Source organism: Ambystoma mexicanum, chromosome 3q (assembly GCF_040938575.1).
Source record: "Ambystoma mexicanum isolate Mex_15411 chromosome 3q, UKY_AmexF1_1, whole genome shotgun sequence".
NCBI lineage: Eukaryota > Metazoa > Chordata > Amphibia > Caudata > Ambystomatidae > Ambystoma > Ambystoma mexicanum.
In genome coordinates this window covers 1,106,871,348-1,106,892,527 of record NC_090926.1, presented here as the reverse complement: position 1 = coordinate 1,106,892,527, position 21,180 = coordinate 1,106,871,348, and the positions used below count along the sequence as shown (strand labels likewise).

Genomic DNA, 21,180 nt, shown 5'->3' with positions numbered 1-21,180 from the left:
AACAGAACAATGTGCTTCAGGTGGACATGCTAAGCCTGTAACTGACATTGCAACGATTGACTGGCAGTGGGCTCGCCTGTCATACTCACTTGGAGACATCAGCAATGTGCATATGGCGGAGCTGTACCCACAGATCGTCATCTTCATCCAGGAGTACCTGCTTTTCACGATTGTCACTAATGCCAGTCGTCTCGTACCTGTGAAAAAAAGGATACCAAACAAACTAGTGAGTATGGCCTCTTATTTATTAATTGAGGCTCTAAATTAATCTTTCTGCAATGATCTGCCATGATTCGTGGATAGAACAGATGCAAACTGTACATGGAAACAAATGGCATTACACTTTGAGATGGGCAAAACGTTTAGGAAGTATTATTGAGTGAGCAAGAGATGAGGGCTATATGATTTCCATATACTATGTTTCCTAGGACAGTTGCAGACAGATGGTGGAATACCAGGTTAATTATTCAGCAGCATTTACCCTTGTAACATCTGCAGTTGGTATTTCTGGTCATAGCGTTCTTCCAAGGATGCTAAAGAGCCAAATCAAACTCTTGCTAGATATTTAAAAAACCTATGCAATATATTTTCAGACCTTGCTTTAAAGCACTATATCAGCCTTAGTTACCATATGATGAACTGCCTCCACTCCCTATGATCCCATGTATGTCGTCAATGCTTCCTTAATAACTCAAAATTAAATTGTTTTGAAAAAGCAAACAAAATACGCCTGGTGAAGAGGACACATCACATGGAGAGAGACTGCAGGGATGTCGTTCATAAGATAACCTTTGATGTCTTGAGGAGACCTGGAACGCAGCGATCACATACACAAGAACAAAGAATGAAAGGCTATAGAAGGAGGGCACCATCATGACTGTATGTAGGCTGGCTTACCTTTCAGTATGGTTGCAAACAAGTTGCTGAAATAGAAACATAAGAGGGTTGCAGTGACTGACACTTCCCATCTAACATACACAATTCAGGACATTCCAACGGGTGGCTACCTATACCCTGCCACTGGTTACAGGTTCAGTGCTACATGACTGGTTGCGGAATGGCCAGAGCGAAGGAACCAATTAAGGGAACCCACAGAAAATAAACAACTGATCATTCAAGGGGTGGGTGACTACGCGGTTTTGGACATTATTGAATGTCCAACTTAACCACGTGCGTTGACTGTTGCCCTTCAAGGGTCAGCAATTCAGGCATGAAAGGGGATGGAAAACAAATCAGAACGTATGACCTGGAACAAAGACCTCTGCACCCGAACATCAACTAATGTATGACACATTAGTACTAAGAGCCTTTGGCTACACCTTAACACCTTCAAGACAGAATGCAAGTTCCCATGGCATGCAAGCACTTCAATGTCTACTTACTTGTAAATGTCCTGCTGTATATCGAGGAGATCATAGGCCATTGATTGGAGCGTCAATTCATGGAGCAGTGGAGACACTGGGTCAAAGCCACGATCGATAATCAGGAGCTGAGATCGAGCTTTATCTGGGCCCTGGGCAGAGAAGAGAAACAGAGCAATTGTAGGTTTCATTATGGTACCAATCTCCAGGAGAAACCTCGGGCATGGCGAGATAAATGGAAACGGAGTTCATATCATTTGAAATAACACATGATCTAGCGGTTGTGCACATGCAGAGCACAAGCGTGATACATCTCAGCTCCCATGGTTTGTAGTAAGCACAGTTTAAAGTAGAGGACAGCCTTCAGGAAAGGGAGGGGGCTAGGGCTGCTGCTAAAGTAAATAAGCCAACTGGAATAATCAAACAGCCCCATTCTTACTCGTACCTTCAGGTAATTCAGCGCCACATTATGGAAACAAATTAAGAAGGATAAAAGTAGCTGGGAGGTGTAGTCCGAAGGCAAACTGTAAGAATACTTCTGTCTGGAATTAAAGAGTACTGGGAAGTGCCAAGATGCCTCCAAAACAGAGGGCATTACCCCGACATGTTTTAGGTGACCTCAGTTCTACCTTAGAGCTTTAGATTTTCACCAAGCATGTGGCGGTGTAGCTAAAATCGGGATCCAGTAGTAATTTCAGCATGCTTGCCCGATGCAGGCACGCCACGAGCGAGAGGAGAAATGTAATACAGAAGAAACATTTATGCTGAGCCAGCCATCCCTCAAGAGGACTCCCAGTGTAAAGTCCAAAATGGCCTTCGTTTACCTTGAATACTAAAATGCATTTCGTTCTCATTTCAGTACTACCCTAAACAAAAACGAAGATTTCAGGGGATAGTTTAATTGAGAGGCGGTTGTAAGTTGAACTTTGAGAGGGAACGTAACATTCAGGGTGGGTTCAGTCCTACAAAAAAGGTAAACTCCTTACACACAAAAGTGAAAGAAAGGTTCTTAAAAACACAGATCTGTTCACAGAATAGAAGAAACCATCGTGCATGGATTGTGAAAAATGTCCTACTTAACCAAAAACTGCAAAAGGTGGTATTGGAATACGAGATGACCTCAAACTATGAAAGAACAGGAAGCACTTGCTACAGTAGTTAATTGAAAAAGAAGTACGTTGATACATGAAGCAGGGAGAGCTTGACATTTGTATTACATTTCAAGCTAAAACGAGAGAACAAGAATGCAGTCCAGAAAGAAATTCACACAGGACCGAGGAGATGCATGCCAGGATCACTGTGTCCACTTGAAAGACCATTCCAGACCCATGACCAGAACTTGGCAAAAGACTGCCAATGGAAACAAGGAAACTAGAAAGAATACGGTCCTTTGACAAGCACCAGGAGTAAACTGGCAAAGATGTGTTTTATGTGCAGCGGAAAAGTCCGACCTCCAAGCGTACATACTTAATTTGTTAAAGAAAACATTTCAAATGATATTTTCTCCCAAGAAACCCACAAGTTCATTTCTGCAACAGAACCCCGAAAGAGTGCCTAAGGTTACTTACAATGTACAATACAGAACAAGACCCACACCAGAAAGGCCTTCATTCTTTTGCAGAAAACGTGATCGGACTCCCTGCTGAGATTTGTTCCATAAGTCAGTTCCAGAGTGTAGGCCAAAAAAGTCTAAAAATATGCATCACCCTTTCTTTGTGAATTGCTTAAATCTTGTGACAGAGGACAGCTACAGTGTGCAGAAATATGAAGGGGGTGAGCTTCATTTAAGTACCTATCATGTTGCTCATTTCAATTTGCTCATTGTTACTGAGAATTTTCAGTTTCTATGCACATTCCCTTTAAACCTAGATACATCCAGCCCTTTGCTGGAATATGGTACCTTTTTGATTTTAACCTCCTGGGTGAATGGGCCTTTTTGCCACTCACTCATTCATGCCTTTTCCCTTTAAGAGTTTGTGTTTCTTATGTTTTAAAGGAGTCTGGTAAACTGCATAGGCATCTGTTTTTTTATATATAGACACACATCACCCTTTGTGCAGGGACACTGAGGAGTCCCTTGGACTCCTCTAAATGTTTAAATACATTTTCTTGTGTGAACTACAATTCCCAAGAATAACAGGACAACTTTTGTTTTACTTACCTTTTTACTTTGTGGATCCAGCACACACCACCTTATGGGGAGTGCTATGGGTTTACATAGTAACTCCTTACCCACTTGTCATGTAACACTTTGTTACACAAACTAACTTGAATGGCTGGTGGCAGTGGTTTATTTTTATAACCTTTGAGCCATGTATCTGCAGGCTGATTTATCAGTTGCAGTACAACACCCATGGGTGAACATTTTACCAAAATGGCCCCGGTCTTTTTTTCACCATTTCCTGTGTGGGAGCTCCTTCTGGGTTTTTATTCTGTTTGAATTGGGTTTGAGTCCTTTGTGCATTTTGCCTTTGGCAGACTTCAGCCCTGAATCCCACCCAGGCTCCAGCGTGTCTGGGAAGCCAGGAAGTGAAGGAGGAGCCAAAAACTGTACTGGCCTTTGTTTTAAGGCATGCCTGGCCGAAACCAGTTCCAACTGGGCGTGTGGCTGTCCTAGAGGACGCCCATCCCCTGCGTGATCGACAGCCTAGTGTTGTGAATGAATGGAATTACACATATGAGGCAAAGGTTTTGGGACTATAGGCAAAGTCGAACACTGGAACATCAAATCAGAAGACGACGCAGAGAGACACCGGCAGCACCTTGCAGGGCCACGAAAGCACTGGTGAAGCCATGCAGCTGTGCTGACCCAGTTTCCCATCGGCAGGGAAGCTCCGCCAAGGACAACTTCCTCACTTAGGCTGGTGGAACCAAGTAGCCTCAAGACCTGCTTCATCCTGGGGTAACCCTGAGTTGCTTTGACTTTCCTGGGCTGAAATTTCCCAATACCCAGGGTACCTGGACCACCAACGAGTGCAACGTCTTCCCAAGAACGAATCCGGCCAAAACTTTGTGGGCATCTTCAAGGACCTCCAGAAGCAGGAATTCTTCATCCAGAGTCCAGGACCGAGGGATCAAGGAAACTTCAACCAGAGCTATTAGTTCTTTTTTGCTGTTGAGAAAAAGTCACCAAAACCACAAAGAGCCGCTGAAGCAAGTGGAATCCATTGCTGCTGAGTCCCTCTCGAGAGTGCTGCTGCAGAAGCCCGCCAGACGTCCTTCGTTTCGTCACCGCAACCCAGGTCCAGGAACAAGGGTGTTCATCAAGAAGGAAGCCAGCTGGAACATCTGCATCAATTCTAAGGTACTGTGAGGCTTTGGGTTTAACCACCTTTAGCCAAATCTAGCGCTTCCTAGCTTGGCGAGTGCTCCTTTCTAGCTTTCCGGATGACTGCAATTCACTTGTGCAGGCCTAACAACTTGTGCGCCTCAGGTAAGTTCACTTTAGCTCCTGGATTTTTCTTCAATGAACTATTGACTGTTCAACTAACTTTTTCTAAGAAGAATGAATCAGAACTAAAACTGTCCTATTGACTGGCTGTCCTTGCTCCCTAAAGGCATCCCTTCTGAACCCTACTGGCTTTGGCAGTACTTGTTTCCTTACAGGTTTGAATTGTGTTACACTATTAATGCTGGGATAGAAGACTGCCTATATAACCTGGGAGAAAATACTATTGTTACAGTGCTATAGTGTTCTATTCTACGCCAACACTTTTTCCCTCCAAGCTCGGTATTGTATGGTAAACCATAAGTGCTACTACTGACCTTAACTGATGTCTGTATGCTTGAAATGGTTAAGTACGAAAAGAATTTACTTACCTGCATTATTGCTAGTTGAATACCTTGATTCTGAAATTCTGCTTGATGTTACTATTAGTGGCTGCATAAAATAGTGCGATTCATTGGCTTTGTCTATACAAATATTTTTAATATAACTAAGTGTATAAGTGTTTACACCTGTCACTACTGATTTCATTGTACTGCTCTACAGCTCACAGTACCCCTTCTAAGAAAAGCGTGGCTGCTCAACCACTCTACCGACTTGTGTAGTACAGGCCAATGTTAAAAGTTGGGTCACTAATACCAAGCAGATAAGTCTTTTAAAGTCCCACCCCAGTTGTACTCTACAAAATCTTACCCAACACTCATAGGCCATACTAACAAGCACATCAACCTATTGAGCCTGAAAAGGCTATTTCAGGGCACTTTATAAAAACTGCACATTGGCATCAACCTAAAAATTAAGCCTGTACAATTGGTCAGTGACTTGCTTCCAGCACACAAAGGAACCAAGTCCAGAGCCCTCCACATCAAGTTGCTAGTGATAGACATTACATGCATAAACCCATGCCAGTAACCACAGATCGGATTTCTCTAGGTTGCTCAAAGCACATCCTCACCACCTCTTGGGTACTTGGCCACCAATGTTTATCCATGCTCAAAATCTATGCATCTGTCAGAATGAATCTCCTGTTACTTGTGCTCAAACCCCAAGACCGCCACCCTGATCTAAGCAAGCTCTGGATGGTACATGCCATCGGTTCAATTAAAGAAATGTCCATACAAGATCACCGTTGTTTATATACCTTATCTTCTGTTATCTCCTTTATATATTTACTTTGCAGGTATGTGCAACATTTACAAGTCCCCGTTAAGTTAACAGAAGAATTTCTGGTATTCATAAGGTCACTTATTTGTGACCGTAGATATTCAGCCCAACCAAACAAAGATTGCTAAAGTTGTATGTAGCCTGTTGCTCTTTGTATGTCTTAGCACTGGCTTTTTTTCACCGGTTATTTCTGATGTATAAATGATGTATAAATGAATAAAGCTTGCATCCAATTAGTTTTGAGATAATGGTCCTTATGCTGCAGTTGTCCCACCATTCGATAAAGGCTGATGCAGTTGACTCTCTCCAGCAAGTTTAATCTGCCTTCTGGATATTTCAGGTTATCGATTACCATTATGATGGACAATCCAGTGCAGTTGAACCTTCACATACACAATAGGAAGTTCAAAGGGTCCTGAAGTAGGTCATAGGGAAGTCAATAGTCTACTCCTACTGGGGAGTGCAGGAAACAGTCTTGTCCACAGGGAACAGATGATCCTTGCGTATAGAAGCCCCCAATCCTCCAGGTCTGTCCAGTTATCAGTGCATCCCTGGATGTGTCCCCATCTCAGTGTCTCTATGCAAAGTCACACATTGCAGCCTCTCAAAGGTTAGGAAATTGCTTGAGCAGACGACTCAGTTGGCCCCACAGATTTGGGAACAAGTCAATGATGCAGGTTCCTTGACGTATTCCAATGGCTCCAGTTATATGCGCACAATGCCAGAGTTTCACCATCAGGTGTGGTCTGTGAAGGCTAGACGCAGAAACTCGGCAGAGTTAGAAAATACCCTTACAAGGATATATTCTGGAAATCAATTTTGACCATACATGGTTTGTTTCCTTGTTTCTCTGATAGCAATCCGGGCAGGTGAAAAATAAAACGGAACTCAGTCACACATGGCAGCACTCTGAGGCGGTATCACTGAGGTACAGCAGTGCGGAGAGGGAACTCTTATGCGGCACTGCCAATTCCTCAAGCAGTATTTCGTTCCTCAACTAGTATTCAGTTATCCTGGCTGACCCCGCACACGATTGCTGTATCTGTAGGGTACTGTGTTTCTATACAAGGACTTTATACCCAATGTTATGCAAATGTAAAGGGGAGGAGGGGAACTTCAAAAGCTGTATGTGCATAACAGCCCCTCATACCCCAATCAGAGCAAACAATGACCCAAGGTAAGTAGGGAATGTTTTGAGAAATGGCCCCCTCTGGAGGTTGCGAAGGTGGGGATGCAAGGGTCGCAAAAGCAGAGGTTTCTACTTCAGACAACGAACAGCTGGTCGGGCAGTTTGGGTCTCAGCGGCAACCCAACTTATCTAAAAGACACCAACCTAGAGACTAACTAAAGGTAACGAAGGACCTTTGATTCCAATGTCATGACATTAAAGAGCTCACAAGAAGTCACAGACTAAAGTTGACATGAGCCTGTACAGGGTCTGTAGGCATGGCGACACAGGACTTGAGGACTCCAGCTCAAGCACAACTTCCCTTTGTGATCGAGAGTAGCAATGTCACAGGCCCACGAAGAGGATGCACAGTGGGTTTCACAGCATCAGGCTGTAGACGATATGGCCACAATGAGAAGACCCCTCTTTGGATGGTGGATGCAAACTAGAGGCCCATGAAACTTCACCATTCAAGGAGGATCAACTTAGTAATGCTCGATTGTGAAAGGATTAGGCCCACAAGTTCAAGGGGGGGAGGCACAGTGGAAGGATTTTCCGGTCTGAGAAAGGCAGAGCTTAGGTTGTCCAGGATCGTTCTGCAGCCTCTTGTGTTTCGGCTCTTTGGCTATAGTGGAAGACTAAATGAATGGCCCTGGACCCTCCTGTGATGCACAAATTCCTGGTCTGGGCGACCCCAAGCTCTTATCAGGGGACCTACAACGTTTGAAATCTAGTAGTATGATCATGGGCAGCCAACTCGGATACAGTAATAACCTCAACGCAAGGTTTGGGATGCATATTATGGCATGCATATTAGCGCAGTCTGACAAAGTGCCCTACTGGACATCAAAGACCGCCACTTACATAAAGCTTTGCAGATTATTTTTACTGAATGGGTCTTCGCAGAATTCTGTTTTGCCGTTTCTACCACTTTGATTTACCACAGAAATCGAGATGATGTAACCCCCACAAACCGCTTCCACGCCCCACTCCCTTTTATATACTTTACCCATACTTGCACTCAGTGGTAAAAAAAAAAGTGGCTAAAAATACTGCAAAAATGCATTTGTTAAGGTTGCCCTCTGCCAAAAGTGGGGAATACCCTCATACGTGCTTAACTAACCAACCAGTGAGTTATTGGCAGCCTTTGACACCTTCTATCCTTGTGCATCCCCAGTGTCTATCCTTGTGCATCCCCAGAACTGGCTCAATATCACTGGTATTGCTATTAAATCAATTAAATCCTTTCTCTATGGCAGATCCTGACAAATCAAGCAGGGCTCCAGATAATATGGATTTCCAAAATCAACTTTGGAGGAGGATTTTGGGAGGCCACCCAATTATGGTGAACAGGGAGACACAGATTCCAGCCAAACCCAATCAAGCTATGGTAGAAGAGTAGCGAGGTTTATTCTCAGACATGCAAGTACAAAAGTAATCTTATTCCAGCATTTGTTCCCCCACCGTTGAAACTTCAGAATGGCAAGCACGTAGAATAGAAAAGTCACTTTAGAACAGCTTGCCTAGCTCTTCTAAATAGCAACCCTAAGGTGGTTTGCAGTGCCGTGCCCACAGGCCACCAGTTCCAAAGTTCCACTTCACATGAAGGTTTATTAAGAGATTCACAATACCAGTGGTTATGATTATAAGAGTCAAAATGTTAGGTACATTTCAGGTAACACTCAGGGTTATCCAACTCCAGGCCTCGAGGACCGGATCCATGCTGGGTTTTCGGGACACCCCTCACTAAGACTCATGAGATAAATTTGCATAAATGATTCTAAATGTACACACATTTTTCCTCCTGAAAATGAACAAGAGATATCCTGAAAAACAGGGATGCGAGGGGGTGCTCGGGTAATGGAGGTGAAGAACAGGTATGTTAACTACACCCCGGATTCCGATTTTACTGGAAACCACTGCTGAGGCTACGGATTCCATGGGTGACAGTCTTCTGTGCTTGGTACCATCAAGGAAAGCCCAGGTTAATGAGTGCAGGGGCAGTTGCAGAGGCAGGATTTAGTTTTGGTTGGTTCGGCTGTCGATCCTGCAGCAACAGGCGATCTTCAATAGATGAATAAAGGAGCAGGCCCAGCAGAGCTTTCGTTTAGGCAAGAATGCTAAAAATGCAGGAGCAAGTGTCTAGTTACACAAGTTGAAGATCCTCCAAGTTCCAAGGATTTTGTTGGAACAGCGATGGCTACAGCAAGTTTGCCCAGGCAACATCCTCAAGCAGAGGGTCAAGGGTGGTTGTTCCCAATGGTCATGGAGTGGTAGCACCCACAAGGGTCTTCTTAAGATCAGCAGAGGAACAGGGATTCACAGAGACTTCACTGGAGTTGGTGCTGGTCAGCTGCAAGGATCATCCTATGGTAGCCGACAGCCGCTCTTCATAGAAAACCTGGCTCCAACGAAGATCTCTCCAATGGCTGCATGAGCCATGATTTTGTGCAAGATTTGTGCTTGGAACTTGCTCTAGCCCACCAATTGTAAGGATCCGCTCAAACTGGATGTGGACTGACCACAAATCTCGCAGCAACAGACATTTTGGCACCAGGATGTGTACTGGGACCAGACAGTTCCACCCCCACACTTAGGCTTGCACAGAGAACGCCCTTTGCCCATAATTTACCAGCACAGGGCATTCCATACATGGCATTTGCTTAACTGAGAAGGCAGGAAAAAGGCCAAAGAACAATATGGCCAAAGGACAAGCGAGAGTCTAGTGGCACAGCCATCTTAGGGTGCTAGCAACCTTTAGTAGCGCTTTGGGGTAAATGCAAAAGTGCAAAACGTAGAAATATATCCGCTGCCATAAACTCATCCTAGACACATTGTAAAAGTAACCAAAAACCCATTATAGAAGAAGTTATAAGGATACAAAGTATCCTAGCCACACTTCACTTTAGGGTGATGTGTGCAATTGTAACAATAACAGACATTCACAAAGAAAGACTTGGTCTCTCAGTACTGATAGTCTTAGGAACCGATCAGTTGCCCATAAGAATGAGCAAAGACAAGAGAAGCAAAGCAGAAGGCCAGCAGTCAAAACAAAGCAAAAAGAAAGGGTGTCCCATAGAAGTCAATTTAAAGTAGCAAAAAGAAAAGCTTCCCCCACCAATAATTTGAGGGTGATTTTAATCAAATCTGTGAACCAGTGTGGTGTATTCTTGGAGAGTAACTATGAGGTCTAACTGTACTTTACTATCAGCCCAACTTCTTCCCTTCAGTAAAGCCTAACTGCTCTGCCACGCCAGAGATAACCCATTCGATAGTTGGCTTTTCCTTTTGGCTGGAAATTACGTTTACCTTTAGGTTAGATGATTTTAGAACTTTCACCAGAGGGCTGTGGAAAAATAGTCCCAACAGTCACCAGTCTGGAAAGAGGCATCATACCTACTTTCCTTCGTCTGTCCCATCTCTGGTCTGGGAACAAGTTGCTGGATCCAGCCGTGTACTTCTGGGTTCCCACGCTCATTTCTGTGCTAAATCCCTTCTACCTTAGACATCCTATGCTCTTTGCTGGACTTTAGGACTTTAATTTTTATCCTGGAGTTAGTAAGACATTTTTCTCAATCATGTATTTTCCTCTAATTTGAACCCTGTGTTTCTTTTGGTTTTGGAGTCTGACAAACTACATAGGCACCTTTTTGTATTGTGACACACGGCACCCTCAGTGCAGTGGCACAGAGAGGTCCTTTGGATTTCTGCTGAGGTTTAAATACCTTCTCTTGGTACTGAACTACTGTTTCCAAGAGTAGTAAAGGGAAATTGACTTTACTTACCTTTTTATCTTTGTAGACCCAGCACACCCCATCTTATGTGGAGTGCCGGGGGGGTTACTTAGTATCCCCTTTGTCTACCTTCTCATTTAACATTTTGTATGTTACCCTTACTACAATTAATGGCTGGTGGCAGTGGTTTAATTTTCCTACCATTGTGCATTTTTACCCCAGGCTGAATCTTTGCAATATTGCACCCATGGTAGCCCATTTTGTCAAAATGGCCCGGTCTTCTGTTTTCGCCATTTCTTGTGTGCAAGGTCCTTCTTGAGATTTACTCTGCGCGGCAAATCAGAGTTGGTCCCTTTGTTCATTTCGTCTTTGGCGGGATTCACAGGTGAAGCCCGTCTCTGGCTCCAGCGTGTTTGACAGAGCAGGAAGCGAGGAAAACTCCCTGTGCTTAAGTCTCCTTGGTTACAGGAATGCACCGAAAGGAGATTGGCTGGCTGGCTGTTCTTGGAGGACAGCCACCCTGCTGTGTGAGTGACAGCTAGGCTGCAAATGAATGGGAGAAACTTGCATAAAGGGTGAGGTCGTTTGCAAGGTAGGCAGAGTCGACCACTGGGCGAAGGAACCGAAGAAGAAACTGGAAGAGAAGCTTGCTGCACCCTCCTGGACCTTTGGTTTTCCCGGTGAAGCCCTGCTGCAGTGCTGAAGCTCCAAATTTCGAATTGACTAGAGAAGCACGGAACAGACTACTTCTTCCCTTGAGTTGGTGGGACCAACTGACCCCAAGACTGGAACCCCTCTCCCTGCTGGCTGTACTTCTTTGCTGCTGCTGGTACAGAGTGCCAGAGAACAGGAACACCAGAATAGAGTACATCATTTTTAAGCCGGACCCAAGCTCCAGGAAGATCCTTCGGACTCCCTCGAAACAGGACTATGCAAGCCTGAGCCACCTCAACAGAGTGCTGTACCCCAGAAGCAAGGAGAGCCCATAAGGTGTCCAAGAACCGCAGTGGTGCTATTTGCGAGTAGCTGAAACCACTAAGTGCCGCTGATCTGGAGTAAGCCCATTGCAGCCACCGACCTTCAAACCGTAGTGCAGGAGTCCCCAGACGCCCTCCCTCTTGTCCCCACAACAGAGGCCCAGGAACAACAGGATCTGCAGGAATACAACAGGAACAGAAGCCAGCAGGAACCTTTTCTTCAGTCTCAAAGTACTGTGTAACTAGGGGTACTTACCTCTTGTTGTGTGTAGCTCGCTTGCTCTCACTGGAGACTTGCATTGGCGGCCCTTTGCAGAGTTGCTTGCAGCTTTGCTTTTCACAACCCTCCCAGCTTGAGGCTCAACAGTGATTCTTTTTACAACAAAACATTGAGCAAGACTTTTGTGCTATCTTCAAAAAGTGCCACAGCTCCCCTAGACTGCTCAATTGACATTGGCCGTCCTGGATCCCCGAAGATTCTTCTTACCCTCGGACTTGTGTTTATCTGTCCCTCCAAAAAGTCATATAGCTGGGAAAGGGTTAACCTATATTTCATTGGGGGATTGTGAAGTGCTTACCTGTTTGGAGAAACTTTCCTTCCCTAACCTTATTCCTTTTTCCACAACCTCAATATTGCATTAAGTGTTAAAGTGATATATCAATGTCCACAGTGTCCTAGTAATTGAAGTCACCTCACGGTGTAGGAAGTGTGTGTGTGTGACATCCCAAAAGGCTATCTACTTACTTACTGAAACCGAACAAGTGTATTTGTGAAGTGTATTTTATTGTTGAATATTGCCCTTTCTAAAGAAGGCTTATTTTAAAACTGACCGTTAAATTAATAAATAATTATTTTAATAAATTTTAATAAGAAACTTTGAGTATAAGTGTTATTTGAATACACGTCACTGTGAATCGCTATGCTACACCTCTACAGCTCATATTGACCCCTCTTGAGATATGCCTGGCTGGTCAGTCACTCTACCAACTTGGCTAGCACAGTCCTATACCAAAGTTTGGGTTACCTATTGACAAGAAGACAAGGCTGGTTTAGTCTCCCACAGGGTTACTACATACAATCTAGCCTAACACACGCCATCTCTGAAACAGTGGTCCAAGTGTATGAAAAGTAGTCTAACTAGGTTTCCTGTTGGCCTGTTCCCGCTACCCACAACCCCCATCACCATGCCCCCTCCCATGCACACTACAAATGCACTAACAAATGAGTCTGCTGTTTAAGGGACTGTGCAAGTGCAAGTGCAAGTTTAAACTTGTTCCTGTACTTTTATTTTAAACCTAAACCATTCTGGAAAAGTTTCATTTTAAAATAAAAGTATCGGAACAGTAAAACTTATTTTAAAAGAAAAGGAGGCGCACCGCTCCCAACCACTTCGACCACTGATCTGAACTGAATATTCACAGATTGGTACTGCAAGTACTTTCGGCTTGGCCCTGGTTAGTCTTTGGATTTCCCTCCATGAGTCTCCTGGATTCTGGGGTAATGGGGTTTTGTGATACCCATCTACAACAGTTCGCCATAGACTTCCAATGGTCCGAATCCTGCTCTGCTTGCTTCATTTCCTGGAACTCGAACCAAGGATTGGAGAACTTCAGGGGGACCGGGGGGGTCTCTACTGATGTCACCTGGGGTTTGTTTGCTTTCTATTATGCATCTTTAGAGAAAAACGTACTTATCTGACTTTTTCCTATAACCACTACTCTGTCTATTGGAATTGTCCTGCCGATTAGCACGGAGGACGTTTTTACCAACAAACTCCAATATAGGTACTTCCCTGAACAATTACCTAGATCGCCCCCTTAGATCCTTGAGTTTTAAAAGCCTAGACTGTTAGCCTACACATTGAATTATATTGTGCTACTGTTTCTCGCAATGGTTGCATTGACGCAATCCATTCCTAGAAGTGCTTCAAGACTGTCCTGATATGCTACTTTAAAGCTTGGCCTTTTCTGGCTATTTGATGGCCTTTGTTGCAGGATTACTAACCCCTTTATTCCCTCTCAGAAGAAACAAGTTACTGTAACCGTTGTTTTCCAGCATGGTTCTGGCATGGATTCACATGCTGATGAATATTCCCCGTCGTCAGGCTGGGAAACCTTGGTAAAAGAAAAAATATGTTTCATTTCTGAACTGTCTTTTTCCTAACAACCAATCACTGAGCTCTGGGTCATACTGCCCACAGCCAATGATTGCCCTCTACCTAAGCCCCTCCTCAGGCAGCCATCTTCAGATTTGGTAGCACGTAATGTGGCAGTAGGACCAAGAGGAGAGCCGCAGAGGGGTAGGCGGGAGAGTTTCCATGTGAATACATGCCAGACCCATGCTGGAGAACAACAGTTACAGGTAAGTAACTTGTTCCTTCTCCAGCATGGGGTATGGCATGTATTCACATGCTCATGAATAAAGAATACATAGCATTACACACATGCACAACCACGGGAGGTGGCAAGGCTCAACAGAAGCAATCTCCTAACGCCTCACCAGGCTCACCTTCAAGCAAACAGGTTGCACAGCACTGCTTAGCCGACTCTGGACTCTTCCCTGGAATCCCTGTCGAAGCAGTAGTGTCGAACTCCACCTAGCAGCCCTGCAGATGTCCAGCAGGGCAACACCAGACAGGAACGCCATTGTAGCGGCAATCGCCCTGGAGGAATGGGCTCTCGGACAGCCAGGCAGTGGTTGGATGGCCAACCGGTGACAGTGGGTGATACAGATGGAGAGCCACCTGGAAATGGAAGACTTGGACAGAGCCTTCCCAGGGTTCACAGGACCAGAGTTCCCAAAAGGTTGAGAAGTTGTCCGTAAACTTTGCGCGGGCCATGTTAAAACTTCAGCGCTCGAGCCACATCCAGCGAGTGTAAAGTCCTTTCAGCCGGCCACAAAGGCATCAGTAAAAACACAGGTACCACCAAGGGTTTGTTGAGGTGGATTTCCGATAGAACCTTGGGCATGAAGGAGGGGTGCGTCCGCAGCACCACCCTCGTCTCGTGAAAAGCTATGACAGGGCCTGGATCTCACCTACTTGTATTGCAAAGGTGATGGCCACGAGGAAAGCGGTCTTCGACGACAAACTTGAGCGGAGCTGAATGCATAGGTTTGAATGCCCCTCCCCCCCCCCCCCCCCAACACCCTCATGATCCTAGTCAGCACCACATTGAGTTCCTACTCCGGGGCATTCACCGGCATGAACGAGCAGAACAGTCCTTTGACAAACTCTTTAACTAGACGGTGCGACCACAGAGGACCATCCCAGAGATCTGGTGTAGCAGGAGATAGCCGCCAGATGAACCTTAATGTATTCCTCGCCGTTGGGATTGCCCCATTTGAGGAAAAGGTAGTCCGCTTTATCCTGTCGAAGCTCCCACTCATGGCAAGAGCATAGCTCCCTGCTGAGGGAGTCAGCGACTGTGTTTTTTTACTCCTGCCAGGTGAAACGGAACAATGAATATCCCCTGGGTGACGGCCCAGTGCCATAAACCCTGCACCTCTTTGGAGACGTGGATCTGGTACCCCCCTGCAACCGGATGTAAAACATTGTAGTGGTATTGTCTGTGAAGACCCTCACCACCTTGCCCTTGAGGGACGGCAGAAACGACCTGAGGGCCCAAATACTGCCCGTAGTTCCAGGACGTTGATGTGCAACATCTTCTCCTGTGGTAGCCACAGGCCTCTGGCGTGAACACGGCTGCTGTGGGCTCCCCATCCAGGGAAGTGTCCGTCGTGACCATCGCCGGGTACGGGCGGTGGGGGGGGAGGGGGAGTCTGGAAATCAGTGACTCCGGATATTGTTACCCTCATCGAGCGCGATCCTGTCCTAGAAGCCTCTGGACACCTGGACCCAAAGGGCGTCGAGGAACTCCTGTAGCAGGCGCATCTGCAACCTTCAGAATCGAATGAGGTAAATGCATGACGACATAATGGCGTGAAGAAACTTGATGGCGCTCACTGTGGCGATCTTCTGTGCCAACAGCCGTTTTACCTTGCCTAAGATGGCCGCTATCCTCTCCTCCGACGGTGATGCCAGGCATGACACCGTGCTGAGCCAGGATCCCAGGAACAGAGCGTCCTGCGATGGAGTCAAGCAGAATTTGGCATAATTCACTGAGAACTCCAGATCTGTCAGTAGGCAGACCGTCCACGCTGTATGGTCGATGGCGATGTCTCTTGATCTGGACCGGATGAGCCAGTCATCCAAGTAAGGGTAGTCGTGGATCCCTTGCAGTCGTAGATGGGTCGCCACCAGCTCCGGGCACTTGGTGAAGACCATGGGCGCCGACTTCAGTCCGAAAGGAAGGGCCTTGAATTGGTCATGTTTCCCCTGGACGACAAAGCGGAGACACTTGCGGTGTCCTTTGTGGATGGGGATGTGGAAGTACGCATCCTTCAGGTCCAACGACGACAGAAAGTCTCCCTCTTTAAGCTGTACGAGCATGTGTTGAAAGACCATTCTGTCTGAACTTCTGGGACGTTATGTATTTGTTCAGTCGTCGTAGGTCGAGGATCTGCCTCCAGCCCCTGGTCTACTTTCGCACGAGGAAGTACCTCGAGTACACTCCAGAGCCCCGAAGCCGCTTTGGAACTCGCTCTATCGCCCCTTTCCTTAACATAGCCCGCACCTCCAGCAGCAGCTGAGAGACGTGGTTTTCCTGCCGGGTCACTGGTGGCATTCGGGGACACTTTTGCTAGAACTCTAGTGTGTGTCCGTGGGTGAGAGCATACAGCACCCAACTGTCAGTGGAGATGGTCTTCTACACACTGACGAAGTTTGCCAGCCGACCTCCCACCGGGATGCACCGGGGGCCAGACGTCCTAGCCAGTTCAATCTTGCTTGGAGGTCGAAGGACGCTCTGCGGTCCCCGACGACAGCGGTGAACGCCCCCCAAGGCCTTGGAACGGCCCCTGTTGGGTTCCTGAGTGGAGGAGCGAGACAGCTAGCAGTAAGAGGTGGAGCCCCCTCCGAAACCCCTCGAAGACCGGCTAGGGACAGACGTCATCATTGTAGAGTGCCTAGGCATGTGCCGTCTGTGTCCGCCTTGATGGCCTGGAGGGATTCATCCACAGTCTTTCCGAACAGTTTGTCCCCATCAAAGGGCATGTCCAAAAGCCTTGTCTGGACCTCCTGCCTAAAGTTGATGGCCTTGAGCCAGCCACAACGGCGAAGGCAGCCGCCATTTCCCATCTGGCGGAATCCTGTGTCCGCAATGTCCATGGCCACCGTGATGGCATGATCCGATGCCACCTCGCCTTCTTGAAGAATATCCAAAGCCTCAACCCGCTTATCGTCGGGGAGGAAATCCAAGAGAGGAGCTAGCTTAAACCACAGCTCCCGGTCGTATCTGGCCGCAAGGGCATTGGCAGCCTTGACCGTGGTTGCCACAGAGTAGATAACCCTCCTACTCATCGAGTCCAATTTCTTCCCCTCACTGTCCGCAGGGGTGGATGAAGCAGAAGATGGCGAGCCCGACTACTTCTTCCTGGTGGCCGCCGAGAACACCAAGTCTGGCGACTGTTGAGACCGCATGCACTTGGGCGCAGAGCCCAGCACCCTGTACTTCTTCTCCAGCCGGTCTCTCTTTGCTGGGGCTGTAGAGGGGTTCTTCATCAGAGCCAGTCCTTCGTCCCAAACATCGTCCAGTAGAGAGACCGGCAGGATGGTCTTCCTCTTCGCCTCCCGGCGCTGATACAAGAAACCTTCCTTCTTTTCCTCCGGCGTGAGCTGGAAAAGCTCTGAAGCTCGGGCGATCATTGCCTGGAACGATCCTATCTCGTCCGGAGGAGAAGCTCTGGGCGGAGGCGACGGGAGGTCTCCCATCCCGCCGTCGTCATCCATGCCAGACGTTGCTGTCTCCGATTCCGTCTCCCAGGGGGGGGGGAAGAGGGACGGTGGAGAGGGTGGAGAAAGGTAGCATGGAGGCAAAAAATGTCTCCTCCTCTTCTTGGTCGGTGGTTTACCCGGTGGTAACAGGGTGACCGGCACTGGTGATGCAGGAGGAACGGATGGCGGGATCGCCGGTATCCTCCTCTGTAACTCACACCAATGATTTGAGGGACGAGATGATATCCAGTGCAAAGTCTCTAGGCGGCCTCTGGGGCATAGGATAAGGGCCTGGGACCCCGTCATCCTGGGCCCCTCCCTGCCTCCATAGACTGTATCCCTGCCGTCGACCTCGCCATCGTCGTAGGGCGAGTCTCTGTGCCTCCCTCATCGCCCTCCTGGACAGTATGGACGTAAATAACCTCGTCATCTTCAGCCGAAGAAATGTCCGTTCCCTGCACACCTTCCACAACCCCCACCCCACTTTCTTCAGGTCTAGAAAGGTTGGTCTCAGACTGAGGTCTGGCATCCTCTTCTCCAAAGTCTTATAGTGCGGGCATGTTCGAAGCCTCCCCCCCTGATGAAGGGTCACCCTTGCCATCGCCGGGGCACTCTGCGGGTCCGCCCCTATGGCTTTTGAAAGCGCCGCCGCCACCACCTCAAGGAAGTGTGAAGGTTTTGCCGGGTGCACCTGGGCCTTCACAGTGAGGCCAGGCCCCTTGTCTTGCTTGGTCTTTCCCTTCAAGGACGAATCGGAGGTCTTGTCCTGTTTGGCCTTCTCCTTCAGGGCCGGATCGGACCCTTCATCTCCTTTGGCATTCTCCACCGCGGGTAGCCCGGACACTGTACCCTGCTTAGCCTTCTCCGGGTTTTCCCTTAGCAGGTTATCCGACTTTCTCTTGGATGAGGAACCAGAGCGTTGACTGGAGATCGACATAGATGGATGAAGGGCGCGCCCTGAACGTCGCGGGACCCGCAGCAGCGGCGACCCCCTCGGAAGCAGACTCGCAGTGCTTGGCCTTGTGTTGGGCCCCCACAGGTGGGGCCCCCTCAAAGTATTTAAAAGCACGATCAGCTTTCCCGGATCCAGGAGAGGCATGCCCCTGGGTACCACCCAGTGCAGAGGCTTTTGCCTGCAGCCACGCTTCCAACCGTTGATATCGGTCCCTCAACATGCGCTTCGAGAAGCCACGGCAAAACACACAATCTTCCTCCTTGTGCGTCAGGTGCAGGCAATACAGGCACTGGGAATGCTTGTCGTCCATGTATACATTCCGCAAAGTGCAGCTTGAAGAGGGAAGGGTTGTCCTTTTCGTCCGACATGATCCACGCAGTGTAGACCTGAAGAATCTTCTGGAAGTCTCAAAGAAGAACACTTGACGAAAACATCCCTTGAGGGGTGTTGAAAAATCAGAAAAACGGGTCCCCGTTAGTCAGAAGGATGATCGATGAGGTACACAGGCTTGATTGACCGAAAAATAGAGTTCAACTCTCAAAACGCGAAAAACGCAGCAAAAGCTCGAACAGCAAAGCACAAGGACTCCCAACACTTGAACGTGTGGTAAAAATCTGAAGATGGCTGCCTGAGGAGGGGCTTAGGTAGAGGGTAGTCATTGGCTGGGGGCAGTATGACCCAGAGCTCAGTGATTAGTTGTTAGGAGAAAGACAGTTCAGAAATGAAACAAACTGATTTTTTCTTTTATCGAGGATTCCCAGCCTGATGACGGGGAATATTCATGAGCATGTGAATCCATGCCAGACCCCATGATGGAGAACTATATTAAGTCTGCACTTACCCATGCACTTGCCACATGCTGGCCTTACTTTTACTTATTGTTAATATCTATTCCCTTGTACTGCACTGTCCCTTCCCCCTTCACACACACTTGCGCAATCTGAATGACACCTGGCCTAGTAGGATCGTTGTATGTCCTCCCACTTGTTACCCCTCCCTTGCCTCGTCGCATTATAAATGCCATATCATATATCAAGTATATGGTTTGCTGGCGTATAAACCAACGTTATGTTTTAAAGATTCTGGTGTGTACTATGACTATTCATGTGATGGCATTTTGGGTTCTGAATAGGATTGCAATAATGCTTTATTAAGATCTTGGATTCCCGTCTTTCTTGCCACTTCCTAGCATTATAAAGTTTACAGCTAGTTATAGATCATACATTTCGCTTAGGAGTAATTTACTGTCTTTATACATTGCACTGTGTTTTATAGTTTTAAAGTACTTAATTGAACTTATTTTTCAGTTATACCCATGTAGCGTGTTGTTTTGGGGATTAAGTTTACCCAACCACCAGCATTACAGTCTCATTAAAGTGAAGCATGCCCGCTGTGTTCCAGCCATCAACAAAGGGAGTTTGGTCTATCATTTAGTTGGAATACTGTGTATAGGACAGTGGAAAAATAACACCACTCACCATGAACTCTGGTTTAGGAATGCAAGTCGAGGCACTGTGCCCTTACCATGTCAATTGCTGGAATGTAATCCTAAAGCACTCGAAGCCACAAAAATGGCAAAAGAAGCTCTACTGCTTCATCCTTGATCCTGCGGTGTTCCCTTCACTTCATCAGGAAGTAAAGTCGGATTGTTACCCTCTGCTCGGTGTTGTGTACCCCTAAAAGCTCATGGCTGTACCTGTGTTGCTTGACCCAGTAGCAGGAGACTAGTTTCCATCAGAGGCCTTGCGTGGCTGTTTATGGGATCATGTTTTTGCCCGGACTATTCTAGCAGGTTCCTGGTTCCATTCCTCCAGCATAGGGACATCCAATGAATTGCCTTGTAGCATTTCACCTGCAACAGAATCTGTGCTGTCCTAGCCTGGGGTCTCCACACAAATCCCAGAAACAATGCTGCCGTGACACTGATTTTTCAGGATATCTTCTGTGAAGTCTTCTGGTATTGGGGGTATTCCATTGCAGATCCTGGCGCTGAACCACGACTTGGATTGTTACTGATTCTGGACACAACTCTGCATCCTTAAAATTAGCAATGCTACAGCTCCTTTTTTATGGTACTCCCCTGTCCATCTTTACCCTGGTTTCTTACCCTGCCCTTCCGGCATGGGGCGGTTCTGTCTACAGACCCTGCATCTTCTCCAACAGCAGAACATTGATCAGTGCAACGAAAGAAATCAATGCATCCAGCTCGACCAATCACATTGCAGCTTTATTGGAGGACTATTTCTACTTTACCTATTTCGATCAAGTGGCTTGAACTAAACAGGCCGGAGGGTGCTTCTGAAGTATATGATGGCCTTTACAGGACTATGCAACACTTTTCTGACCCTGCTGAAGTCATATTGTTTGACAGACTTTTCTTCAATGGTTATCTTCACTTGCACAGATTAAAAAAAATATAATTTCATGGATGTATTGTGTGGACATTCCCTTATTGCGTTTCTATTTTGTGGGTCGACTTTACTATCCTGTTGCTTTCTAAACGTCTGCCATTGGTGCTCTGCCAATCTACAATGTGAAGTGT

The 21,180-nt window shown here is 46.9% G+C and overlaps 1 protein-coding gene across 3 annotated transcripts in view; it reads right to left on the bottom strand.

Moving 5' to 3' along the window:
* Positions 1-21,180, bottom strand: part of STXBP2 (syntaxin binding protein 2) — a 669,892-nt gene that overhangs the window by 365,826 nt on the left and 282,886 nt on the right. For all 3 annotated transcript variants that reach the window (XM_069603863.1, XM_069603862.1, XM_069603864.1), the window contains exons 9-10: positions 1,383-1,513; positions 90-197 (exon numbers count right to left, since the gene is read on the bottom strand). In XM_069603863.1, coding sequence (XP_069459964.1) covers positions 90-197; positions 1,383-1,513 — 239 coding nt within the window. The remainder of the gene's footprint in view (positions 1-89; positions 198-1,382; positions 1,514-21,180) is intronic.